Source organism: Tubulanus polymorphus, chromosome 11, assembly GCF_964204645.1.
Source record: "Tubulanus polymorphus chromosome 11, tnTubPoly1.2, whole genome shotgun sequence".
Lineage (NCBI taxonomy): Eukaryota > Metazoa > Nemertea > Palaeonemertea > Tubulaniformes > Tubulanidae > Tubulanus > Tubulanus polymorphus.
Window position 1 is genome coordinate 9,547,721 of NC_134035.1, and position 21,187 is coordinate 9,568,907.

Sequence of the window (21,187 nt, forward strand, 5' to 3'; positions counted from 1 at the left end):
ATATTTTCTCTTGTCGGTTGATATATATATATTTAACCAGTAAAAAATATGTAACAATTATAAACTCGCTTTCCCTATATATACACCGTACATACTTATTAGATCTGCGAATAATGTTTAAAATATCAGATAAATTCTATCCATCCTGTTTTGATTATATACAATTAGGAGACCTTATAGAATTGAGATATTTCAGGAGTTAAAACGGTTTGAGATATTTTTATCATAATCGTTTATAAATATCGTTAAAATTGGGAATTCGAAAGAAGCTTTTTTTCATTCAATCCGTGAATATAAACTTCTATTTATAAATTCACACGAAAATAGAAATTGCAATATAGATAATTCATTTCGACCTTCTTTGAATTTTCTTGAATCATTAACAAGGCCAGTTTTATAGACCAATTTTAACTTGAACTCGGGGGTTCAGTCAGGCCCGCATGGGTTAGAGTCTTCGTTTTAGAGTGTATGATATAATCCGAAACTCACACGTCCTGTCGTATTGGCCGTCAAATGCGATATAGCTTGCCCTTAAGCGGCCAATATGACGCACGCGAAACCTCTGTATACAATTAATTATAATAATATATTATTATGCTAGTTGGAGAATTCCAAATATATCTCGAACCTATAAAAAGACCTGTTTTAACTTTAGTACTTTGCTCAGCATCATTTTCCAACGACCGACTTCCCCTATCCCCTAGGACGATATATATGTATTGCAAAGAACAGATCAGGAGATATCAGCAATCTGTCCATTATTGTCTATACATGACGACCAATGTCTATATGTCTAATATATGTGTATGTATGTATATATATATATATATATATATATATATATATATATATATATATATATATATATATATATATATATATATATATATATATATATATATATATATATATATATATATATATATATATATATATATATATATGTCTATAAAATGCAACTATTCATAACAAAATGTTTTTCCTTCGTTGTCATAAACATATATAACTTAAGGTTTATATATAATATGATAATTTCTAAATATGATTCTATAACATTGCATATAATTTCTACAGCAGTAGGTATAAAATGGTCGCTCGATTTGTTTAAATTCGTAAACATAAAAGACGAATACCGTTAAAAAAACACAGTTAGTTCCACAGGCGTGAGTTACAACTTTAATTCTAAGATTTAACTCACAACCTGTGGAACCGGTGTCCTTCAGTTCATCAAATAAGACGTTACTTTTTACTGCAATAATCAATCGTAAATTGTTGTACCTGTTGTATCTCGTGCACAGGACCCAATTTCACGAATTAAAATCAAAACTTTACTAAAATAATTTTTTTAATTGCGGAAAATAAACTTTCGTAAATCAAGCCACTTTCACACAGCGTCAGGTTTTAGATTGAAATCCACTCGATAGCAAAACTAAGATTCACATCTGAAAAACATGATCTGAACTCTGCTTAACAAAGGCTTACCAATATATAGTATAAGGGTTGATTCCGAGTCTAAAACAATGGAAAGAATTTTTCCAGCTCGTAAACAAGAAAACAGCCTTGTCATCAAGTTAGCCGTTAATCATTCCTATCACGCATGAACGAAAGTGGTACGAAAATCACAGAAGATACCACCGTCGCTTGCCAGGGTTTGATTGTCGCCCGCTGAAGCCAACACATCTAGCCAATCAGATGCGTTTTTACCGGCACGACGTTTCGCTCAATAAATACCACGTATCTGATTGGCTAGATATATAGACTGGTGGGCGCTGAGCGGGAACCTGTCCGCCCAAGAAATCTGGGGCAGTGTACTAGACCAAAGCAGGGTTTGCGGCCAGCGTGTGTTGGCGTGAGGGCAATCAAACCCTGGCAAGCGAGGATGAGAAGATACTTGAGAACCCACCCATTCCCGTCCCCGAAACGTCCCTTGCCTCATCAACAGTTTGTTCGTGCTATAATCCTTTTAAGACCTTCTTATCAACGGATGTTCTTGAGTAAATAACTAGAGTTTCGCTTACTCGTGCGTGAGATACATGGCGGTATAATGCTGGTATATATACGCGATGTCTGGCTTACTATTGCCCGATAAATCCAATTTTATTTACTGACGATATCAGATCATTAGATCTCTCAGCTCAGAGCTTTGTAATGCAAAAATCATCGCCATCGATGTCGGCTTTCTCGGCGTCGTCCGCCGCAGAAGCGGCGGCGGCGGCATTAGATTTGGAATTATCGTCACGGTCGATATCGATGACGAACGACGACGGTGACGACGGTGCATTGGGTGGGCTGTTCGTGTCTGATTTAGAGCGGGAAATATCGCTCGACGATTCGGTATTCACGTTCGTATTCGTCGACGACGACGACGGCGATTCCGGCGACTGAGCAGACGACCGCCCGCTTATCGGCGTCGCTAAACTACCGGCGATTACGTCCTTGTCCACGTCCGTTTCCTCGATTACTTTAACCGGTGAATTAGTGTCCGATGATGAAACGTCATCGTTCTGACGATTATAAAGCGTCGCCGCTCGCTGCGCCGTATCGGACAGTAACGGGAAGGCGTCGTTTATCCGACTCGGCGGCTTGTCTCGTCCGGCGGCGATGCTTTGCGTTGCGAAATCGCCGCCGGATATTTTCGAAACGTGTTGCAGGCACGCGCGCGAAAAACTGCCCGACGAAGAGCGGGACGATAGCGACGAATTGTACGTATCGAACACCGGTCTGTCGCTTTTCACACTCGATAGTTCGCTTTCCGAATCGACGACCGCGTCGCCGGGCGTCGCTACGAGATTAGGGGCGGCGATGCTGCCCATTCTTCTGGAGCGATCCGGCGTCGACATGAGCTCCGAGTCGCTTTTACTCTCCCTGAGGCTGAATACACCGGCGTTTGAACTCTGTTGCGCCGCCGGCGACGCTTCGTGCACGCGTACCTCCGGTATCACGCGTTTGACTTTCTTTTTCGGAAAGAACCACGACATCAATGATTTCTTGGCGCTCGACTGTCGTTCGATCGTCGTCGTCGGTTCGAGTACTTCGGGCGACTGGGCGAACGCTTCGTTATCGATACCGTCATCGCCCGTCTCGCAAACAAGCAAGTTTAACTTATCTTTCCGCGCAGTTTCGCTAACTCCGTGCGACGGCGTGCTTTGATTCGAACTATTAATCAAAATATCGGATACGTTATCGCTACTGTCCGCTACGCTTTTGAACACGCTGCCGTTAGCTTTGGCAGCGCTGGTGCCTTCTTTGCGCATCATAATACTGTTATAATCCGGGGGAGGGGAAAGATTATCCACCGAAGCGGACGCACCGTTTAATGCAGATTTGGACGACTTCAGTTTGTTGGATAGTTGCTGTTCGTCCTGGCCGATTTCGCTGCAGTCTATCGCGCTCGTGCTGAGGCTGTGAACTCTAGGAGGGGTCTTGGACTTCTTTCGTTTGGAAAACGGCGTCGAGAACGGGCTGTTCGAAGCGCTGTTGCTTCCGTTATTGTTATTATTCACGCTGGGCAGCAAACCCAGAGTGGTGGCGGACAAGGCTGACATTAGAAGCGGACTCAAACCGCTGCTGGGCCTCTTCTTCTTAACAACTGGAAAAAAAGATGAAAATGTACTTTTACGAATAACGAAAATAACGTCTAGACCGAACACTTGACATTTATATTGTTGGCATCATGTCCTTCAGCAAAGAGCGAAGCCAATTTTCGCCGATCGAGGCAAATTTAGACGTAGAATCGTCTAGTTAAGTGCGCCCTTCATAAACCTGAATGGTCAACAAGCAACAACAGACAAATCGTACGTGAGATACGATGACGTCACGAACCTGGCGGCTTCTTGCTCTGTTTCAACGGCGGCTCAGATCCGCCGAGAATCGAACACAAATTTCGCAAGGTCTGAATTTCTTTCTGTATATAAAAGAGACGGCGAAGATGTTAAAAGACATGGTGAGATATGACACGATAGTGACAGTAAATAGCGATATCAAACGAATAACTGACGTGTTTTGCTTTGAGACTGTCGTTGAGAATGGTGATGCGTTGTTTGGCGGTCGTGTTGGAGGCTTTCGTTACCCGCAACAAGAATTTCAATCGTTGTTTCTCTTGAACGATCACGGCTGAAATACAGATATTAAATGAAATGAAGGAACATTCGATGATTATTGACTGCAGGGGCCAATCAGAGGGTCTGATTCGGGGAGGGCTGCACCCACAAAATTGGACATATCGTTTATATGATTAAAAGGGCATCCCACCGAAAAACTTAACTTCATGTTTAAAAGTACAGAGAACATGTTTATGAATTTGAGTATCAGTTGATATTCTATAGTTAATGTTTTCCATCTCCCATTAAGATTTCAGGGCAAGTTAACATTTGAGGGGAGAAGGTTGCGCACTCTCCCCTTGAATCCACCCTTCATTAAGTGTTCGATCCATTGACTCTGGATCTAGTTCCACATTCGCAGATTCGATTTGCCAATGGATCCAGCTTCAGAATTGAGAATTCAGGTTTTCTTGGCCCAATTTAATGGATTGTGGATTCAATTTGTCACTGGACCAAGCTCCGCAGTTTTGTCGGTTAAATTGGTCTCAGAAATGTGGAGCGGGTGCAGATGTACAACTAACGGTCCGAAATCAAAGTTTAAGTAATCGAAGTCTTAAGATGTATAAAGAAAACCATATGGACGATTAACAAAGGAAGATTTGTTAACACTGACGTTTTTTTATAGAATGCTGCTCTGACATTGAGATGTGTAGAAGCATTCTAATCGAAACATCAGCGTAATAGATTTTTCGTTTTTGTAAAAGCCCATCTCCCACGACACGGGGAAACAATCGGAAACTTCTTCTTCTTTAGAGTAATGTGGAGGACCCGTAGTTGGGCATTGTCCCACAGCGTCTTTTTTTTAATCAGTGAGTCGACGAACACTGATACGTGTCCTGCGTGAATGCATGGTTTCACTAGGATTCGAACCCTCAACCTCTCAGTTGTGAGTCAAACACCTTATCCACCATGCCACAGGACAGGACAAACATGTTCATGTCTCCTGCTTCCGTATTTGTTATTGTCGCGTGCGTGTTGGGCTTTAATCGTCGATGTAGTCCATTCGGCGATCGATATAATAATGATCGACGTGATGACAACACACTCGCTGAACAACGACACACTTACCGTTCAACAGCCTGACGATTCTCCACAGAATCAGTATTATCATGACGGTTATCGTTTTGGACATGTTACTGTTGAGGAAGACGATATCGAGTATGAACGACGCCGTTACGATAATTGCATCAATAACCTGTCAATAAATACACACGAAATATACGCATTATGCAATGATCGATGATACAAGACGACGCCCGCGTTTGCGCTGAGCAGAGACTCCTTTTACATCCCTGTGACGGGCTCAGTCTGTATTTGTGGTGGAGATACGAAGTTACATAGCGAAATATTACTGGACAAACCCGAAAGAAAAGTTCATTCACTTATTTCCCAGTACTAGTAACTTATATAATATAGTTCAGCTTTCCTTAGGGAAGCCTTCAATGTCCGTCATCTATTGGTAAATGGATAATAATGAACTTCATGTAAAAGTGTGTCCAATACGCCAAAATCCTTTTTTGATATAACAGACTAATGATAATTATGTAAAATAACGTCAAACGCTCTCAAAGATGTTGACATATTACAGATATCCAATAGACAAATTAATAGTCAACGTGCTTTAGCTGTTAGGCGTATATACATGGTGATGAGGAATCGTTGGGCAAATTCTATCACATTTTTCACATCTATCAATGGCGTTGATTGTGTTTTCTTGCGATTTTCATTCATACCTCGATTTTATATTTCAGAAAGTCGAAACCTAATCCAATTATCTTGAGTATCACCTGGATAAAAATAGGAAAGCGAAATGTCAGATTTAGCGTCGAACTGGCGCACTCGGTTACATGAAGTAGCCGTTGATTACGTCGTTATTTCAAGCGTCATTTCGTGCAGCAGTTAGATATATCTCGACGGGGATAATTATATGCGCGCGCGACATCAATTTGGCCCAGTTATTCTCCGGTAATCGAGCGTGTTTCGCGTGTTCGTAATAACTTACCTCGACCAGTAGAATACCGAGTATAACGATGCTCGCTAAATGAAGGATGTGTACTATATGATGCCAATGGGAGTAACCGCTTTGAAAGACGAATACGCCGGCAACGGGCGGGGAGTCGGGCGAGGGTGGTGCGGCTAATAGCCTGCGTCTCTGTCCACCACCGGCAGCTCCGGCGGTGCCGTTACCGCTGTTATTTCGAAGGATCCGCATTATCGTTTGCACGTTGGAGCCGTAATACCCGGCAGCTGCTAGCTGTGACGCGTGCGTCGCATTTACGAATATCATTATATCGTTAGCTTCTTTTTTCATATCCTGAAAATCATCTAGAAAAGAAAATGAGAAGAAATCTAAACAACGCGCTTATCACAATCTTTATGTCTATCATCGGATCTTCACCTATATTCGTTTTCCCGCGTTATGTTGTTACGTCAATGACACTCCTATTTTGAAATTCCATTCAAATCGAATACTTCATCTAGTATAGCATTATTTTCTAGTATTCACACGCGGGAATAGTTCATGAACAAGAAAATTAACTTGAAAGTTTATTGACACCTTGTAAAATAACACAGTTACTGCTTAATATTATCGCAACAGTAAATAATATCATATAGATTATGTGATATTAATGATCAATAAAGTTATTTTAGATTTGAGTACCGATTATTGAATTGAATTGACCGGCAACCAGTCCAGGCCCGATATATTGATGACGTAGTGCACACCCTCTTAAAAAGAAATATCAAAATTCATCAAAATTAGAATAAGATAATAGTTTTATTCAATTTAAATGATAAACGCCGAAATTCTCATTGTAATAGTTATTTCGAAACGCCAATATTGATGACGTAGTGCACATCGACTTACACAAGACCCCTTGAATAACGCAAATTAGATATCAATGTATATAAACATTATTGTAACGGTTTTTACGGCGTCAAGATACAAATTCACGCGCTTACTAAAATGTTGAGACTCCTTATAAGATCTTCACCCATATATTTCGCTTTTCCGAGAAACAACGTCACGTTAATGACACTCATTGAAATTTGATTAAAATTGAGTTTCATTATCTAGTACGGCTTGAGATAAACGCGAAAAATTCTCGTCAGGAAATTTTAGCAAGGCGTTCATTATAGTTTCGTAGAAGCACCTAAAAATGAATTTTGAATAGTTGCGCGGACTGGTTTCGACCCGGGCTGGATTCGGCGTGAAAAGCCCTCGATCACCTGAACATTCAGTCCTTGAAAAAACGCGAGCAAATATTTACTGACGTGTAATGTCAAATATTGTCACTGCGTGATATTTCAAGTGTCGCGTGTTTTGTAATACATCGAGAAATGCAAAAGGTCGAATAGTTTGTTTTGTACTTATACGACGAACAAGGGGCGCATTGGGCGTGCGTGAACGCATTTGAATTGAGGTTATCGAGGGTCACCAGCTCAAAACAACAAGACAAAACTCCTTCGTTCAATTCGTCAAACGAATTTAGGCTGAATATTTTTGAATTGAACGTCGAATCAAAATATCGCCTGCGATCAATTTCACGCTTGAATAAAAGCACGTTCAACCGTTATATATATTACATATATATATATATATATATATATATATATATATATATATATATATATATATATATATATATATATATATATATATATATATATATATATATATATATATATATATATATATATATATATATATATATATATATATATATATATATATATATATATATATATATATATATATATATATATATATATATATATATATATATATATATATATATATATATATATATATATATATATATATATATTATATATATATATATATATATATATATATATATATATATATATATATATATATATATATATATATATATATATATATATATATATATATATATATATATATATATTTATATATATATATATATATATATATATATATATATATATATATATATTTTATGCGCGTTAAAGACGTTATTGTCAGATTTTACAAAGATAAACGATAGTTAGAGTGGCAAATTACAGTGTTACAACAACCTTCCATCTCGCTCGGAGATAACATTTATGAATAGAGGTTTCTCGTTTTAAAAACCTATTTGAAGGATAGGTAACGCGAGAGAGAAGTTGAGTAGAGAGAAACCCCGATGAGGGGTTGCTGCGTTACGACGTGCGTTACGTCTTAAGGCCGGTGAAGTGCCAGCCAGCTTCGTTGCAGCCTCGTCGGTCGTGGAATTGCGAAACCGGCAGAAAACGTAAATAGCTCATCAAATTAAAATGATTAGCTTCGGCAACCGGCGGTCGGTAAAATTCAGTTCGCCTGGCGTTTTAACGAAGGGAGAAAATACCAGGAAAAACTAAGAGCGCCATTCGATGGGGTATTCTCGTCCAAAATGAGCTTTTATTATAACGAACGGGGTTTGACGAATTTCTATTTTGTTTATCAGGGGCGGATCCAGGCCCTCAAAGGGCGTTCCGAATTGTATAAAGGCACTCACTATTATGGGTATCTTTCTATATCAAATCAAGGCATAAAAGGCACTTAAAAATCAAACCTGGGTTTTCAGGGGCACTTACTACGCGGAATCATGCCATACAAGGGCACTTTCACGTCAAATCCATGGATTAAGGGGCATCTCCAAGGGGTACGGACAAAGCTCGACGGTATTCCAGAACCCTCGGACCCCCATTCCTGTATCCACCCCTGTTTATGGTTTCTTGCATACGTATATGCATACGAATGTATGGACTTTACGGGAATTCATCTGCTGCTATTCCGTCGCCAAAATAACCACACCAGCGCGAGCGATAGCTGCATCGAGGTGTTTGCATTTGATAATAAGATACTGACGCGCATTAACCGTAAACGCGCCGAGCCATGGTCTGTAATAAAATCCGCTAATATGAGCACAAACAAGATCTTTAAAGGTTACCGAAGCGCGTGGCTATTAATAAGGCGCATGTTATAGGCTTATGTCAATAGAATATGTTTCATTTTCAGTCGGATAAATCTCCAGAATGAAATATCTGCTATTATTATGCTCGTATAAGATGGCCACTTTACGTCCATTTACAAATTCCCCGAGTTCCCTGATTTTTCAAAAATTCCCCGAGTGAATCTGCGGCGGGTGAATGGAATCATTTTTAGTCGTCCGAAATGTAACGATTTATTCTTTATTCACAAATCAAGTATTGGTTTAGAAACGCGCGTTTGTAAGAATATCCAAAATCCCAGAGTACCCCAGTGTTTTCTTTTGCATCGTTTGTATGCAAGATTTTTTTGATTCACTCGGCCCGGGTTTATGGACAGAGTTAGACCGAATCTGGCACTCAAAACTTGTTCGTCATACTCAGAATTAATGAGAAGCCCTAAACTGGTAACACCAATGACGGGATAAAATCTTCGGGACTAACCTTTCAGTACTGGTAAAAATCAAGATACAAGATTAATATTTTTGTTCATATTTTATGTCGAACCCCCCTCTCCATGGCGTTTTTGCAAACGGCGACGCCACTGTTTTACTTACCATAGCTAGCTCGTATATCGAGGACGAGTTGGGCTAACACTATAGCAGCGTCTAATATGATAAGAAACAGAAGAATGCTGACTATCGGGGTACTTTTTAGTACTCTAACCATACGTCGACGGCATCTGAAATATTACCGTGAAAAAAAAACAACGTCAGAGAAAGATCGTCGGGAAGGGTTGGATAGAGAATACCTGTTATACGTTTCCACGCCGTCTGACTTAGTTAAATCTACTGCTGTTGAATCGACATGGGCTTTAAAGTAAAATATAAAATATCCACGCTCGGACGTGGAGAATACTACGATTAAACTACCCACTATGTACAAACGTTGAAGACTTAAAGCCAAATTTATCAATAAACAAGGAAACTAACTTGGAAGTTGTTTGACGCCTTGAAAAATAACACTTAACATTGTCGACAGTGAATAATCATCACGGATCGATAAAGTTATTCTAACTTTGAATATATCGATAATTGAATTGAATTGACCGGCAGCCAGTCCAGGCCCGATATATTGATGGCATAGTGTACATCCTCACAAAAATGTCATTTTATATCTAAACTTCTCAAAAATAGAATTCGAGTGATAAAACATAATGAGTTAAGAAATAAACACCGAAATAAATAAACACCGAAATTCATAATTGTAATTTGCTATTTAAAATTCTAAATTCGATACACAGAAACAAATAGTGCATAGGTATCAATGTATATGAACATTATTGCAACCGTTTTTATGTCGTCAAAACATTAAAAACGGGAGGACACGACGATTCGAACTCTCTAAAGATCATCGTTAATGACCGTGTTTTCGTATTACCTCGATAACACTTTGTATCAGGAAAGGAATCGGGATTTGCCTGTCAATTCTAAGGTGTTCCGTCACCATTTAGGCCTCCCCCGGATACCATTTCTATTAAACCGCCCCCGGGAGATGAAAGTCGTATGTCATTTACCAATCCGGCTCTAGGAGACAGCGCGAGGACGCTTTATATCAGATTCAAATAACCACCCGAATAAGCCCGTTAGAAACCATGCATTACATCCTACAGATGCGTTTGCTCATCCGTACCTAACCCGGCTATAGTGGATCGAGCTGTACGAGCGAACGGATTTCATCGTTACATCGCCATTCATATGTGAAGAATGTATACAGAACGAATCTGTTCGTGATATACATATCACGTACGTGTTGGTCCCTGGACGCGTAAATCCGAGGCTAACGAAGTGTCACAGATGCCAATGATATAGTTTTAAGTCGAGATATTCACGCGTATCCTATTGTTCAGGACACGCCGTATCGACGGCCGCATACAAAATGAAAATCGCATGAAAAACAGTGACACTTTTTTCTCATACCTTCGTAATCTTAATAATTCTAAAAAGGTTTTGCAAGCTTTATTAGACCCTCAAATTATCATATTTGATATAATAATTGGAAGGTCTAATAAAGCTAGCAAAACCTTTTTGCCGGGATTGTTTATTTTGCCGGAATTGTTTTGTTTAAGTTTAAACAATGCAATTTGTCGATGTTCTACTGCGGTTTATTTCAAATGTTCTAGTTTAGTTTAGGAAGGCAACTCACGTTTTTGGTTTTTTCTCCTCCAATCTCTTGATCTCCTCTTGTATGATATCCGGATCAACTTCGCTCTGTAGCTCGTGTAGAAACGAATCGCGCCGAAGCCAGTCGTAGTCTTCGGCAAGTTGACCATTACTGAAACACGACAGAAAAAAAAACAAACAATAGTTTGAATTAATTTGAAAACATCATAACTACCGTTGGTGGAGACAGTGTTGTCTGGGTTAAGGCTTGGATTTCATACCCATCTTGGTTCTAGGTAGACTATAGTCATAAGATTCAAGATCACTTCTGGATAAGGTTTTTTTTTCCTGAGAAACCGGGCCTAGTCTCAATACAACGAGACGAGTAGTAAGTACTTTGTAGGTTAAAATTAACGAGTTAACCTATATAGTTCTATACGTCTCGGTTTTTTTATTCTACACCGAGCTAACTCGGTTCCTCTACGAATCTTCTCACCAGGGGCAGTCTTAAAACATAAATGCAGTGGTTAACTTCATTCACGAATTCATGATTTGATAAAGGAGAAAAGATTGTTGTGTCTCAGTTAAATGTATCTTGAGAAAAACATTCGTGAGACGAGCGAGTGGGTGGGTCACTCGATACGGACAAAATGTGAACAACTATTTCTCTGAACAAGGATCGCTGACTGTATCGTCAGACAACACTCCTGTTAACAGTCACATAATTAAATTTTCGTCATCATAAACCGATGGAGTATCGCTCGCCTTACCGAGAAAGAGCTCGCTATACGAATCTTCTCAAATTCGACGAGCCGCTTATTATGTTATACGCAAAACACGACGACGACGCCGCCGCCGCATTTCCATCACCTAATCAATGCTTTAACCCGAATGACGCTAACCGATTCCGTTTCTCGGAATCCCGTCATTGCGCGCAAAATATACGCACGTATATATCTGACAAGCGGCGCACGCCCCCGGTAAGCGAGGATGTGAGCGCACCGTCAGACGATATGACGCAGGCGTGTATAGTTACCGCGTTTGACCCCGATTCGACGCCGCGATACGACACCGACCTGTCACAACTGCGGGTGAACGCGTATATCACTGCAGATTGCGACGGCTTTCTTTCGGTGACTGATGTTTCCGTACGAAAAACCGTCACGTAATTGAACTCATTATCGCACCGCTGGTTTGTCGTAGAGCGTCACCGTCATCTGCTACCGTCGGCGCAGTCGTCATTTTTAGCGCTTCCACATTCCCAGCATACATTCGTACTTATACACCGGATAAACCTAAACTATACTTATCCAGCGAAAGAGCATCCTTTCCACAGTTGAAGGTATAAATAGAGTTGAATTCACCTCAATTCAAAATATGGAACACGACTCATATTGCATAGTCGTGGCCTAAGTCCAAAGTGGGCATAAGTCTAAAGACTGCTGGTATTCAGTTTTTAGATTGGCCATTGGACGAAGAGGGCGTTTAATTGTTAGATTAGCTATAGAACTTAGATGGCGTTAAGTTATCACATCGGCTATGAAACTAAGATGGCCTTAGACTGGACCTAGATTTAAGCCATGACTGTGCAGCTGGCCCTCGTGGTTTAGTAGTATCCACAGTGTCAGTACGTCGGGCTGGTAATTAAACCTACTCGTCCCGCCTCCCCGTAGAATCCTTAACCTAAATCACCTGATGATTACATATATCATGATGATGTTTATGAATTATTCTAAGAAAAGATCGTAATGTCGTGTCGACGTGCTAATGCCCAATTGATGTTAGCAACATTTACACCGATCTACCATTGATACTATCTTCAAAATGGCTGCCTATTTGTCAGTTAGCAAGGCGATGCCGACGGCCGACAAATCCAAATCGATAAGCGCAGGCCTGTTATCCGTTGCTACTTTCATGGAGTTCAATTACTATCAAAATTATCCAAATAATCTCGAATCAGATGAATTCTAATTCTCTAATTCATTCCACTAGTGCAAATCCACTACTACAAAGGAATACACCAACATTTTCTAAGTTATTTTCAATTAAACTACCATTTTCGATGTCTGATTACTGTTATCTCGTGCTGAAAACTACTACAAAGGGCTACACGAAAGCGGTCTGGTCTGTAGTCGAGTAACGTTCGGCTCCACCGATGATCGTATCGTACGCCGAACTATCACAACGAGATAAAAACCATAAAATGCAAATGCAGCTATATCGCGATTGGCTTCACCGTCTTAAATTGAATGATCGGCGAACCGAAGAACCGGGACAGCGTTGAATATATTACCCTAGATTTGAAAGGAGACAACGCGCGGGTGACGCGATCTTATCATCAAAACAAATTCAGCCGAAGATTCGTTTCCGCGGGCAAATAAATCGGAGGTTATGCAATTTGAGAAGAATCGACGCATTTCGAGTTCAGAAATTTTATTGCCAATTTTATTTTGCGTAATGCCGGCTATTCCGCGAACGTTCTAATTTCATTCGATAGATCAACGTTCGTACAAAAAGCGATTCATCAATCGCTTTTACTGTCGACGAATTGATTTCCGCGCGCCGCCGAGGCGTCCGACGCGTCGCCGATGAAAAATGCACATTTCATGGACCGTATAACTAAAGCGTTCGTTACAGTAAAAATCTAAATCAGCGCATCTTGCGCGATGAATCTCGGTGTAGTGCTCTTGACACGCTTCTCATTTGTCGTATTAGTTAATTCAACAAGTCGGAAATTCTGCCAGGGAGCTGGAATTCGATATTTTATGATATATCGATCCGTCGGACAAATTCAGGCTTTAGACGCGGTAGATATTGAATTTCAGACATCGGATACTGTCTTCAGAGGTCACTCGCCTCAATTCAGACAACTTCCCTAGAATACGGACCCAATACAATAAAAGTTGGCTGCCACATAAATATCCCGCGTGATATCATCGCATCGCAACTAGTAATGGGATACACCATACCATGCAGTGGATATGGCCGAGATCCAACCATTAATTGGCTATTCGACGATGCCATATGGGTCTTAGAACGCTGCCATGGAAGGGGTCTTTGCGTACGTGAGGTTGAAAGTACGCGTACCACGTGTGAGGCTCAGCTATTTTCAAATCTCCATCCTCTCTGCTCACTGCGTGTGTCTGGCATTGATTCCCGATTTTAGTGTGCACCGAATGTTGGTCCCTGGGTGAAAACCAGACAGACATAATTCTTTATTTTAATACCGGTTATGTCATATTGGTGTATATCAACGAGTGGGTTATGTGCGGCAGGCATTTGGTGCACAATCACACGCTCGGTTCGTATCGGCGTACATAATAATGTCCGAAGGCCTCCGCGTCATTCCAAAGAGAAGCCCAAGTGGATTCCTTGCCGCCGCTATTCGAAAACGAGACGTATCGGTTCGCCCCTGGCCTCGTCCCGATCGATACCATTAGACGGTAACAAATTCGATACTGGTCAATACCAATTAACAACAACCATCGCCAATCCGAAGATTGTCGGCGCAAATAGAGCTAGCGAGCGACTTGACAGCTCTGGAACAGCACTTCTGAAATGTGCATGCGGCAGTGCTAGTTCATAGGCGGCAGTGATTCCGAGTGGAAGAAAAAGTCTATCTTTAATTACGTCTGATGCTCGAATATAGAATATATACCTTAAAAGAGATGCCAAAATATATTGCCTTCGATGATAACGTGCGCGACTCTTTTGATGAAAAACGGAAATTATCCCACGGAAGGGGACGATTGGGAGATTGAGGACCACACGCTATAGCGCCATCGATCATGCGAGCCTTAAGGTGCATCCTCACGTGGCAGGGATTCGAACCTGATGTCATCACTGGACTCGGTACGAAAACCTGCCACACTAGACCGGGTGCGCGGGTACATGCGCAGGTTTGCCGCAAGAAAACTTGCGGCACCAATCAGATTACCCGTTGTATAATGGTTGAGGAAAATTTCGCGGATAAACTAAGAATTGAAAAACCCGAGCTAAAATAAAACGGGTTATTTGATCGGCTAATAGTGACTTCATCTAAGCTTTGCATGTAGCAGCGCACTCGGTCTAGTGTGGCGGGGTTTCGTACCGTGGCGAGTCACGATGCCATCAGGTTCGAATCCCTGCTGAGGGAGTATGTTATGTGACGCTATAGTTGGCTACCTAGTGTGGCGGGTTTTCGTACCGTGGCGAGTCACGATGCCATCAGGTTCGAATCCCTGCTGAGGGAGTATGTTATGTGACGCTATAGTTGGCTACTCGTCGCCTTCTTCTGCCTCGGTCCTTTTCTCCATCCACGCCATGGAACTGCATTGATCTACATCACGGCTGGCCATAACACCACACATGCATCTTTGTCTCAGGTGTTCGATTGCGTAACTGGTTTTTTCTCGCTACGGTTCTTACTACCGGCGGGTATTTCGCTGTCGCGTCGCCAGTGGCTTATATCGACAAATTTCATTACGGCAAATAAAACAACTCGCCGCATCGCTGACACGGAAGTCAGGAAGTCGGGAAAATGATGGCCGGCGTATAGATTCGTTTCGTTTTACGCGACTATATACGGCGCATTGTGAGAGTACGCGATACTCGACGTCATTTCGACGAAGTCGTTCGAATACGATGAGTTCAGTGCAAACAGCGCAGCACGATATTATGTCGCATACAAACGGTATACTTCATTAGATATTTAGCTCCGAAAGAACAATAACGAATGAGTAAACAAAGTGCGCGCGACTGCATGATCGCCGTCGAATCGTATATTGTCCACGGAAATGAAGTTTGATTTCCAAAATCAAAAAGCTCGGTTTCGAGAAGTGCGTTAAAATGATGAATAGTCACTAGATTTCTACGAAGATTTTCCGTCCACGCCACCGGGCTTACTCTTACCATGGACGTATAAACTAGTTTATACGTCCATGCTCTTACAGTGTGTGCATATAAAAAGTTCCGCCATTTCGAAGATTATCACCGAAAATCTGCTAGACTAACGTTATGGTTGTAGGCAGCTTCTACCCACCTCAGGAGATTTATTAAGATTTACATTATTCTAACAGTTCTGCAGGGTTGATGTTTTGGCAACCCAAGAACAACGAAATAATGAATTTCCCCCAACCCTTCACCAACGCGTGAGAACGATTTTGCGCGCAGATAATGGCGGCTGTAGCTCTGCACTGTCCGATAAAGATCATTTGCAGTTACAATTAGTGCTAACCGTAATACGAACTTTTTCTTTACTTAGATTATCGAGATATATGTATACAATATATACAGAAAGTGCTGGGCTAAACCAATTTGCACTAAGAAACGTTGACGTAGGCGGGAATAAGGAATATATCATGACTGTGTGTTTTCTAGAGACTCTCGCTGAAAGCGTACATATAGTATATTTGACCTACGATGGTCACGCCCTAACGACGACAAAGTTGAAATGTCAATTTCGATTCTGAGCGCTTATAAATAATGTGAATATATGATAACACGCTTGAACGAAATTGGAGGTATAAGAAAACGTGTTTATCACAGACTTTAATCGTACTAACAAGATTATTGACAGCACTTCCTTAAGTAAGGCAGATAACATAACTTATAACGCATTATGTATCTGACATTGTACGTGATAATCTTCTTAGAAAAAGATTACTCATTTTCTAGCATTATCTGCCACATTATTTAAGGCTGATATGGTTCGGTAAGTATCCGCGTGCTGAAATCATTGCGGTTAAGTGCAATCGAATTGTTTATTTTTACCTGGAAAATGGCGTCGTTAGCCGTGCAGAAGTTTGTACCGCTAAGGCTAAGTATAGTTGTGCGTCCGATTTGGATTTATAGTTCAATTATAGTTATCTAACCCTGAAATCACCTAAAACACCTGTTTTACGATTGTAAATATGCCGTAGCCTGATTGATTTAAACTTGAAAATACGATTAGTGTACGTATTTTTGCACAGATAGAATATATTGATAATAGTGATAATAATAATAATAATAATAGTAATAATAGTAATAATAATAATAATAATAATAATAATAAAAATAATAATAATGATAATAATAATAATAATAATATTAATAATAATAATAATGATAATGATGATAATAATTTATTCATCAATATATGCAAAAGAGTTTTACAATTGTTGATTTCGCATTATCGGTCCTACATAATTGAAGAGCCATGTTTGTAAACTGCTATTTTTCCTAAAATGTTTTATTCTAGTTAGATAAAGAACTTAATAATATTGTCTCATAGAAAGCGCACAGAACACACGGGAAAAATCGTCAATAATCATACGCTAACTTTTGATTCAAATTAGGACCCGTTTAATACCGTGTTTACGTAATATTCGGATATTTTTGCGATTAAGAAAAAAAACGAACTGCTGATTACTTACTGTCGTTCCGACAAATCCATGTTATTAACAACCGTGATCTGATAATCTGTCATTGTTGTGGAAATCGTGCGCGAAAATATTGCACGTTAGTACACGTATTCCGTTTCGTCGTTCGAAAGACAGGCGGAGAGGGACGAGTAGAACATTTTCGACTTAACCGAAATCGAGATATTAGTACGAAATGACATCAAGCGGGTGTAATTGACTTAAATACGACAATAACCCGGTGTGAATAAGCCATGACCGTTTACGACGTTCGTTAGGGCAAAGGAGCACTTCATTTGTCAGATTATACTCTTCGCTATGTAAAAACGTATGGCTTTTGTTTACAGTATTTGTCAAAATATACCCGAGGCTTTTATTTAGAGAACGCTTTCTTATTTCGAACGACATCGAATAATTTTCTTTGTAGGCCTGTTTTCTATTTTTGATCGTTTATTTTCAGGTGAGGCACCTGCTTCGGCTATTTCTCCTTATAAGCAATAAGATCACATTTACTAAAGGAGAGACAGGTGCAACAGTATGATTACAAAATAGTTAACCGCGTAAGCTGTTGTAGCTGTTTGACCCGTCAAGGATGAACTCTTAGCCACCACCGAAGAATGCAATCTGGGAAAAACTAATACATCTTGAAATTAATTCTTTACTTTCTTGACCTCATGAATCTGTTTAGAAGTATGAAATTCTGTTTAAACTTATTCGTGTTGTTGCTTCTTGAAATTGGAATTCACCGCAATAATTCTCACACAACACACACGTCTACTACTTGTCGAACTACATATATCTCGTATACACAGTATATTGTGTTGTTTACGCGAAGCGATTTTTCAAGACATGAAATTATAGTTGACGTAACTTATTTCCTTAACTCCCTTCTAGCTCTCACTGCGACAACGAGGTCGACAACGTCTCTCAAAAACAGCCACAATTCCCACTGTTACCTGGATTGTCAAAACGCACACTTGCCTTCATTACGCGCAACAGTACTGATGGCCTATTTTTCGGTTAACGAGCCTAAGTGTCGACATTTCGAAGCAGACAGGCGAATTCACCTCATTCGAATACTTTGTTCGTTGTCGATGTCTATCAACTTTAAAGCAATGCGACGATACTTAAAATGTTATATACGTGTCGATACGATATATATATATATATAGCCTTCGTTTAATTTGAAATCGTAATTTGATCGTAATCGTAAAAAAATTCATTAGGCTTAACAAAAATGATACCTTGTTTCTCCGCAGCGGCCGGGTCATTTTTGTAAAATATCATAAAATTTGTAAACAGTTCATTTCTATAGCGGCCTGGGGTGTTATGGTAAAATTGATCACGATTTTAAAAAAAAGTAATGTATAGGGTAGATAGGCGGCTGGCCAGGTCAACTTTTAAGCTCAGCGGAGCGGAGAAACAAGGTATCAATTTTTTTTAGCCAAAATATCAGTTCTTATTTTCAACCTTTTTCTATCGGGCAGCATTTTACTTTACATTATAACGGGTCTCGACAATATACATCAAATTAATGAAATATTTGCATATACCTCAATCTGCTTTAGAGTTGACGGTGAGTTTTCAACGAACTGCAACTGTATAAACAATCATTCTATAAACCTGATATTTACCATCGTCGTCGAAATCACTATAATATTCGATTCGAACGCCGGTTTATAGACTTTAATATGAAGTTGTACGACGAGTTGAGTCTGAAACCGATCGCTGCGGGCGCTTCGCGGTCAATGATAGGATTGAGATGAACATCAATTATTCTATTGGATTCAGTCGCAACTGCGCAACCTCTCAACATAGCATCGATCGTCGACGAATAGATTCGTCGTTTGACAGACATTTACTCTATAAATCTTCTTCATATAGATGTAGATATATACACCAATTACCTAATTGTTTGTTCTGTATGAACCTTACCCTGTTAGAATGATTTCGGCTAGACTTTTTCTTTTGCTTCGTATATAACCGGACGACTCGGGTTCGTCAGGCGGCAGCGTTTCATCGTCGTCGATATCCAGAAAATCGACTCTTTTCTCCGTTTCGGCCATATTCACCGTATATGATTTATTCTATGCGACCGTCTTGTATTCCATCGGCATTTGCGATACGGTATAAGCTAATTATTATTTCCACGCTAACGGACTGAGCTTGTCGACGAAAATATCTCATATATAAATGGGACTAGGCTAAACAAAAGGAGGCCAGGAATTCATCTTGAGTACTCCTGACGAATACGCGTCGAAATTCGCTACTTGAGCACTTTAAGTCTCTTCCAGTAGTTATCGTCGGCCTTAGAATACATAATCTATAAATCAAAACCACCAACCAGCTACGCGCTTCCACTAAATCCAATAGGTTCGAACTTGTACCGAGGCGTGATTATATTGCGTAATGTTTTACGCGAAATCTAATTTCGTGTGCGAGACGATTTCGCTGTCATTTTGTTACGCGCCTGTGTCTGCTATATTCGCATTCGCCGAGCAGTGCCGTCTCTCTCTTCTCATTCGATATACATCCAAGTCGACACCAATTACCGCAACATTTCTAAATAATTCTTTATATCACATTCTCCCGCGTGTCGGGATCGATGATCTACGACTGAGTCGCGTTTATGGAACACGCGGCTTTTGATACGCGACCTCAGCCGTAAGAGCATCGCATTCGCAACTGAGGAAATAAACGTGTTGATGATCGTCGAATTGCCCAACGATGTCGGAGCCGCCCGTGTCGAAGATGGACCGCTTATATCGGAGATTAACGATTATAACGTCCGTGTATATAAATATATACAACGAGAATCATATAGATGGATAGATACGTGAGGAGTTGGTGAGTGCGGATCTGCGCTAACTTCGATCCCGGCAGTGTTCTTACGCCTCATTCTAACTCGACTCAATAAACAGATTAAGCGAACGCGCTTATCAGATTTATACTTATATATATCTAATGCGCTCCTCGCTATCCACAGGAGAACAATACGGTTTCGGGGTGTATATGAAACGCATGAAACAACACCATCTTAGCTATATATTATATGAGCTTATAGCATGTCATCCTTATGTCACTGCTCTGCGTGTATACCGTATTCCTCTGGCTCGGAAAATGGAATTTGGCATCGCGAGCGGTCGTTTCCATTTCTGCCCGTCGTATATGAATCTTTTCACACTATCTTCGGGTAAACCGAAAACGAACTATTCCGCCGCCCAGAACATGCGAAAATCGCGGAAAACTTAAGTCTTTCTCTAGCATATGCAAAATTGCACTTGCTGCGTCGCAAGCCGTTTGTTTTACCACCTATTCTTATTTCTATCTAACACAATTCACCAGAAATTGCGAAATTAGAAATTGTCACAGCGATGAATACGTCCATTATTGTTTGCGTGTATATAGTATCCAGATGACTCGGGGAAAACGAATAAAACCTGCCGACAAGAAAGAGAAAACTGAGAAACCACGCCATCGACTAATGATTGATGATCGTAAAAGCTTTTCTTCCGTTATAAGAAGCTATTCTGTTTTATGATCTATTGTTGTGTATACGCGCGCGCGGTCGCCGCCATCAGCCACCACTCTAGATCGCGCCGTGCTCCCC

General features: G+C 40.3%; 1 protein-coding gene across 1 annotated transcript in view; it reads right to left on the minus strand.

Moving 5' to 3' along the window:
- Positions 1-2,135: 2,135 nt before the first annotated feature.
- The window catches only part of LOC141913043 (uncharacterized), a 30,327-nt gene continuing 11,275 nt past the window's right edge, over positions 2,136-21,187 (minus strand). The window contains exons 2-9 of the mRNA XM_074804481.1: positions 11,241-11,369; positions 9,653-9,777; positions 6,103-6,425; positions 5,834-5,887; positions 5,169-5,295; positions 3,998-4,113; positions 3,823-3,904; positions 2,136-3,589 (exon numbers count right to left, since the gene is read on the minus strand). Coding sequence (XP_074660582.1) covers positions 2,136-3,589; positions 3,823-3,904; positions 3,998-4,113; positions 5,169-5,295; positions 5,834-5,887; positions 6,103-6,425; positions 9,653-9,777; positions 11,241-11,369 — 2,410 coding nt within the window. The remainder of the gene's footprint in view (positions 3,590-3,822; positions 3,905-3,997; positions 4,114-5,168; positions 5,296-5,833; positions 5,888-6,102; positions 6,426-9,652; positions 9,778-11,240; positions 11,370-21,187) is intronic.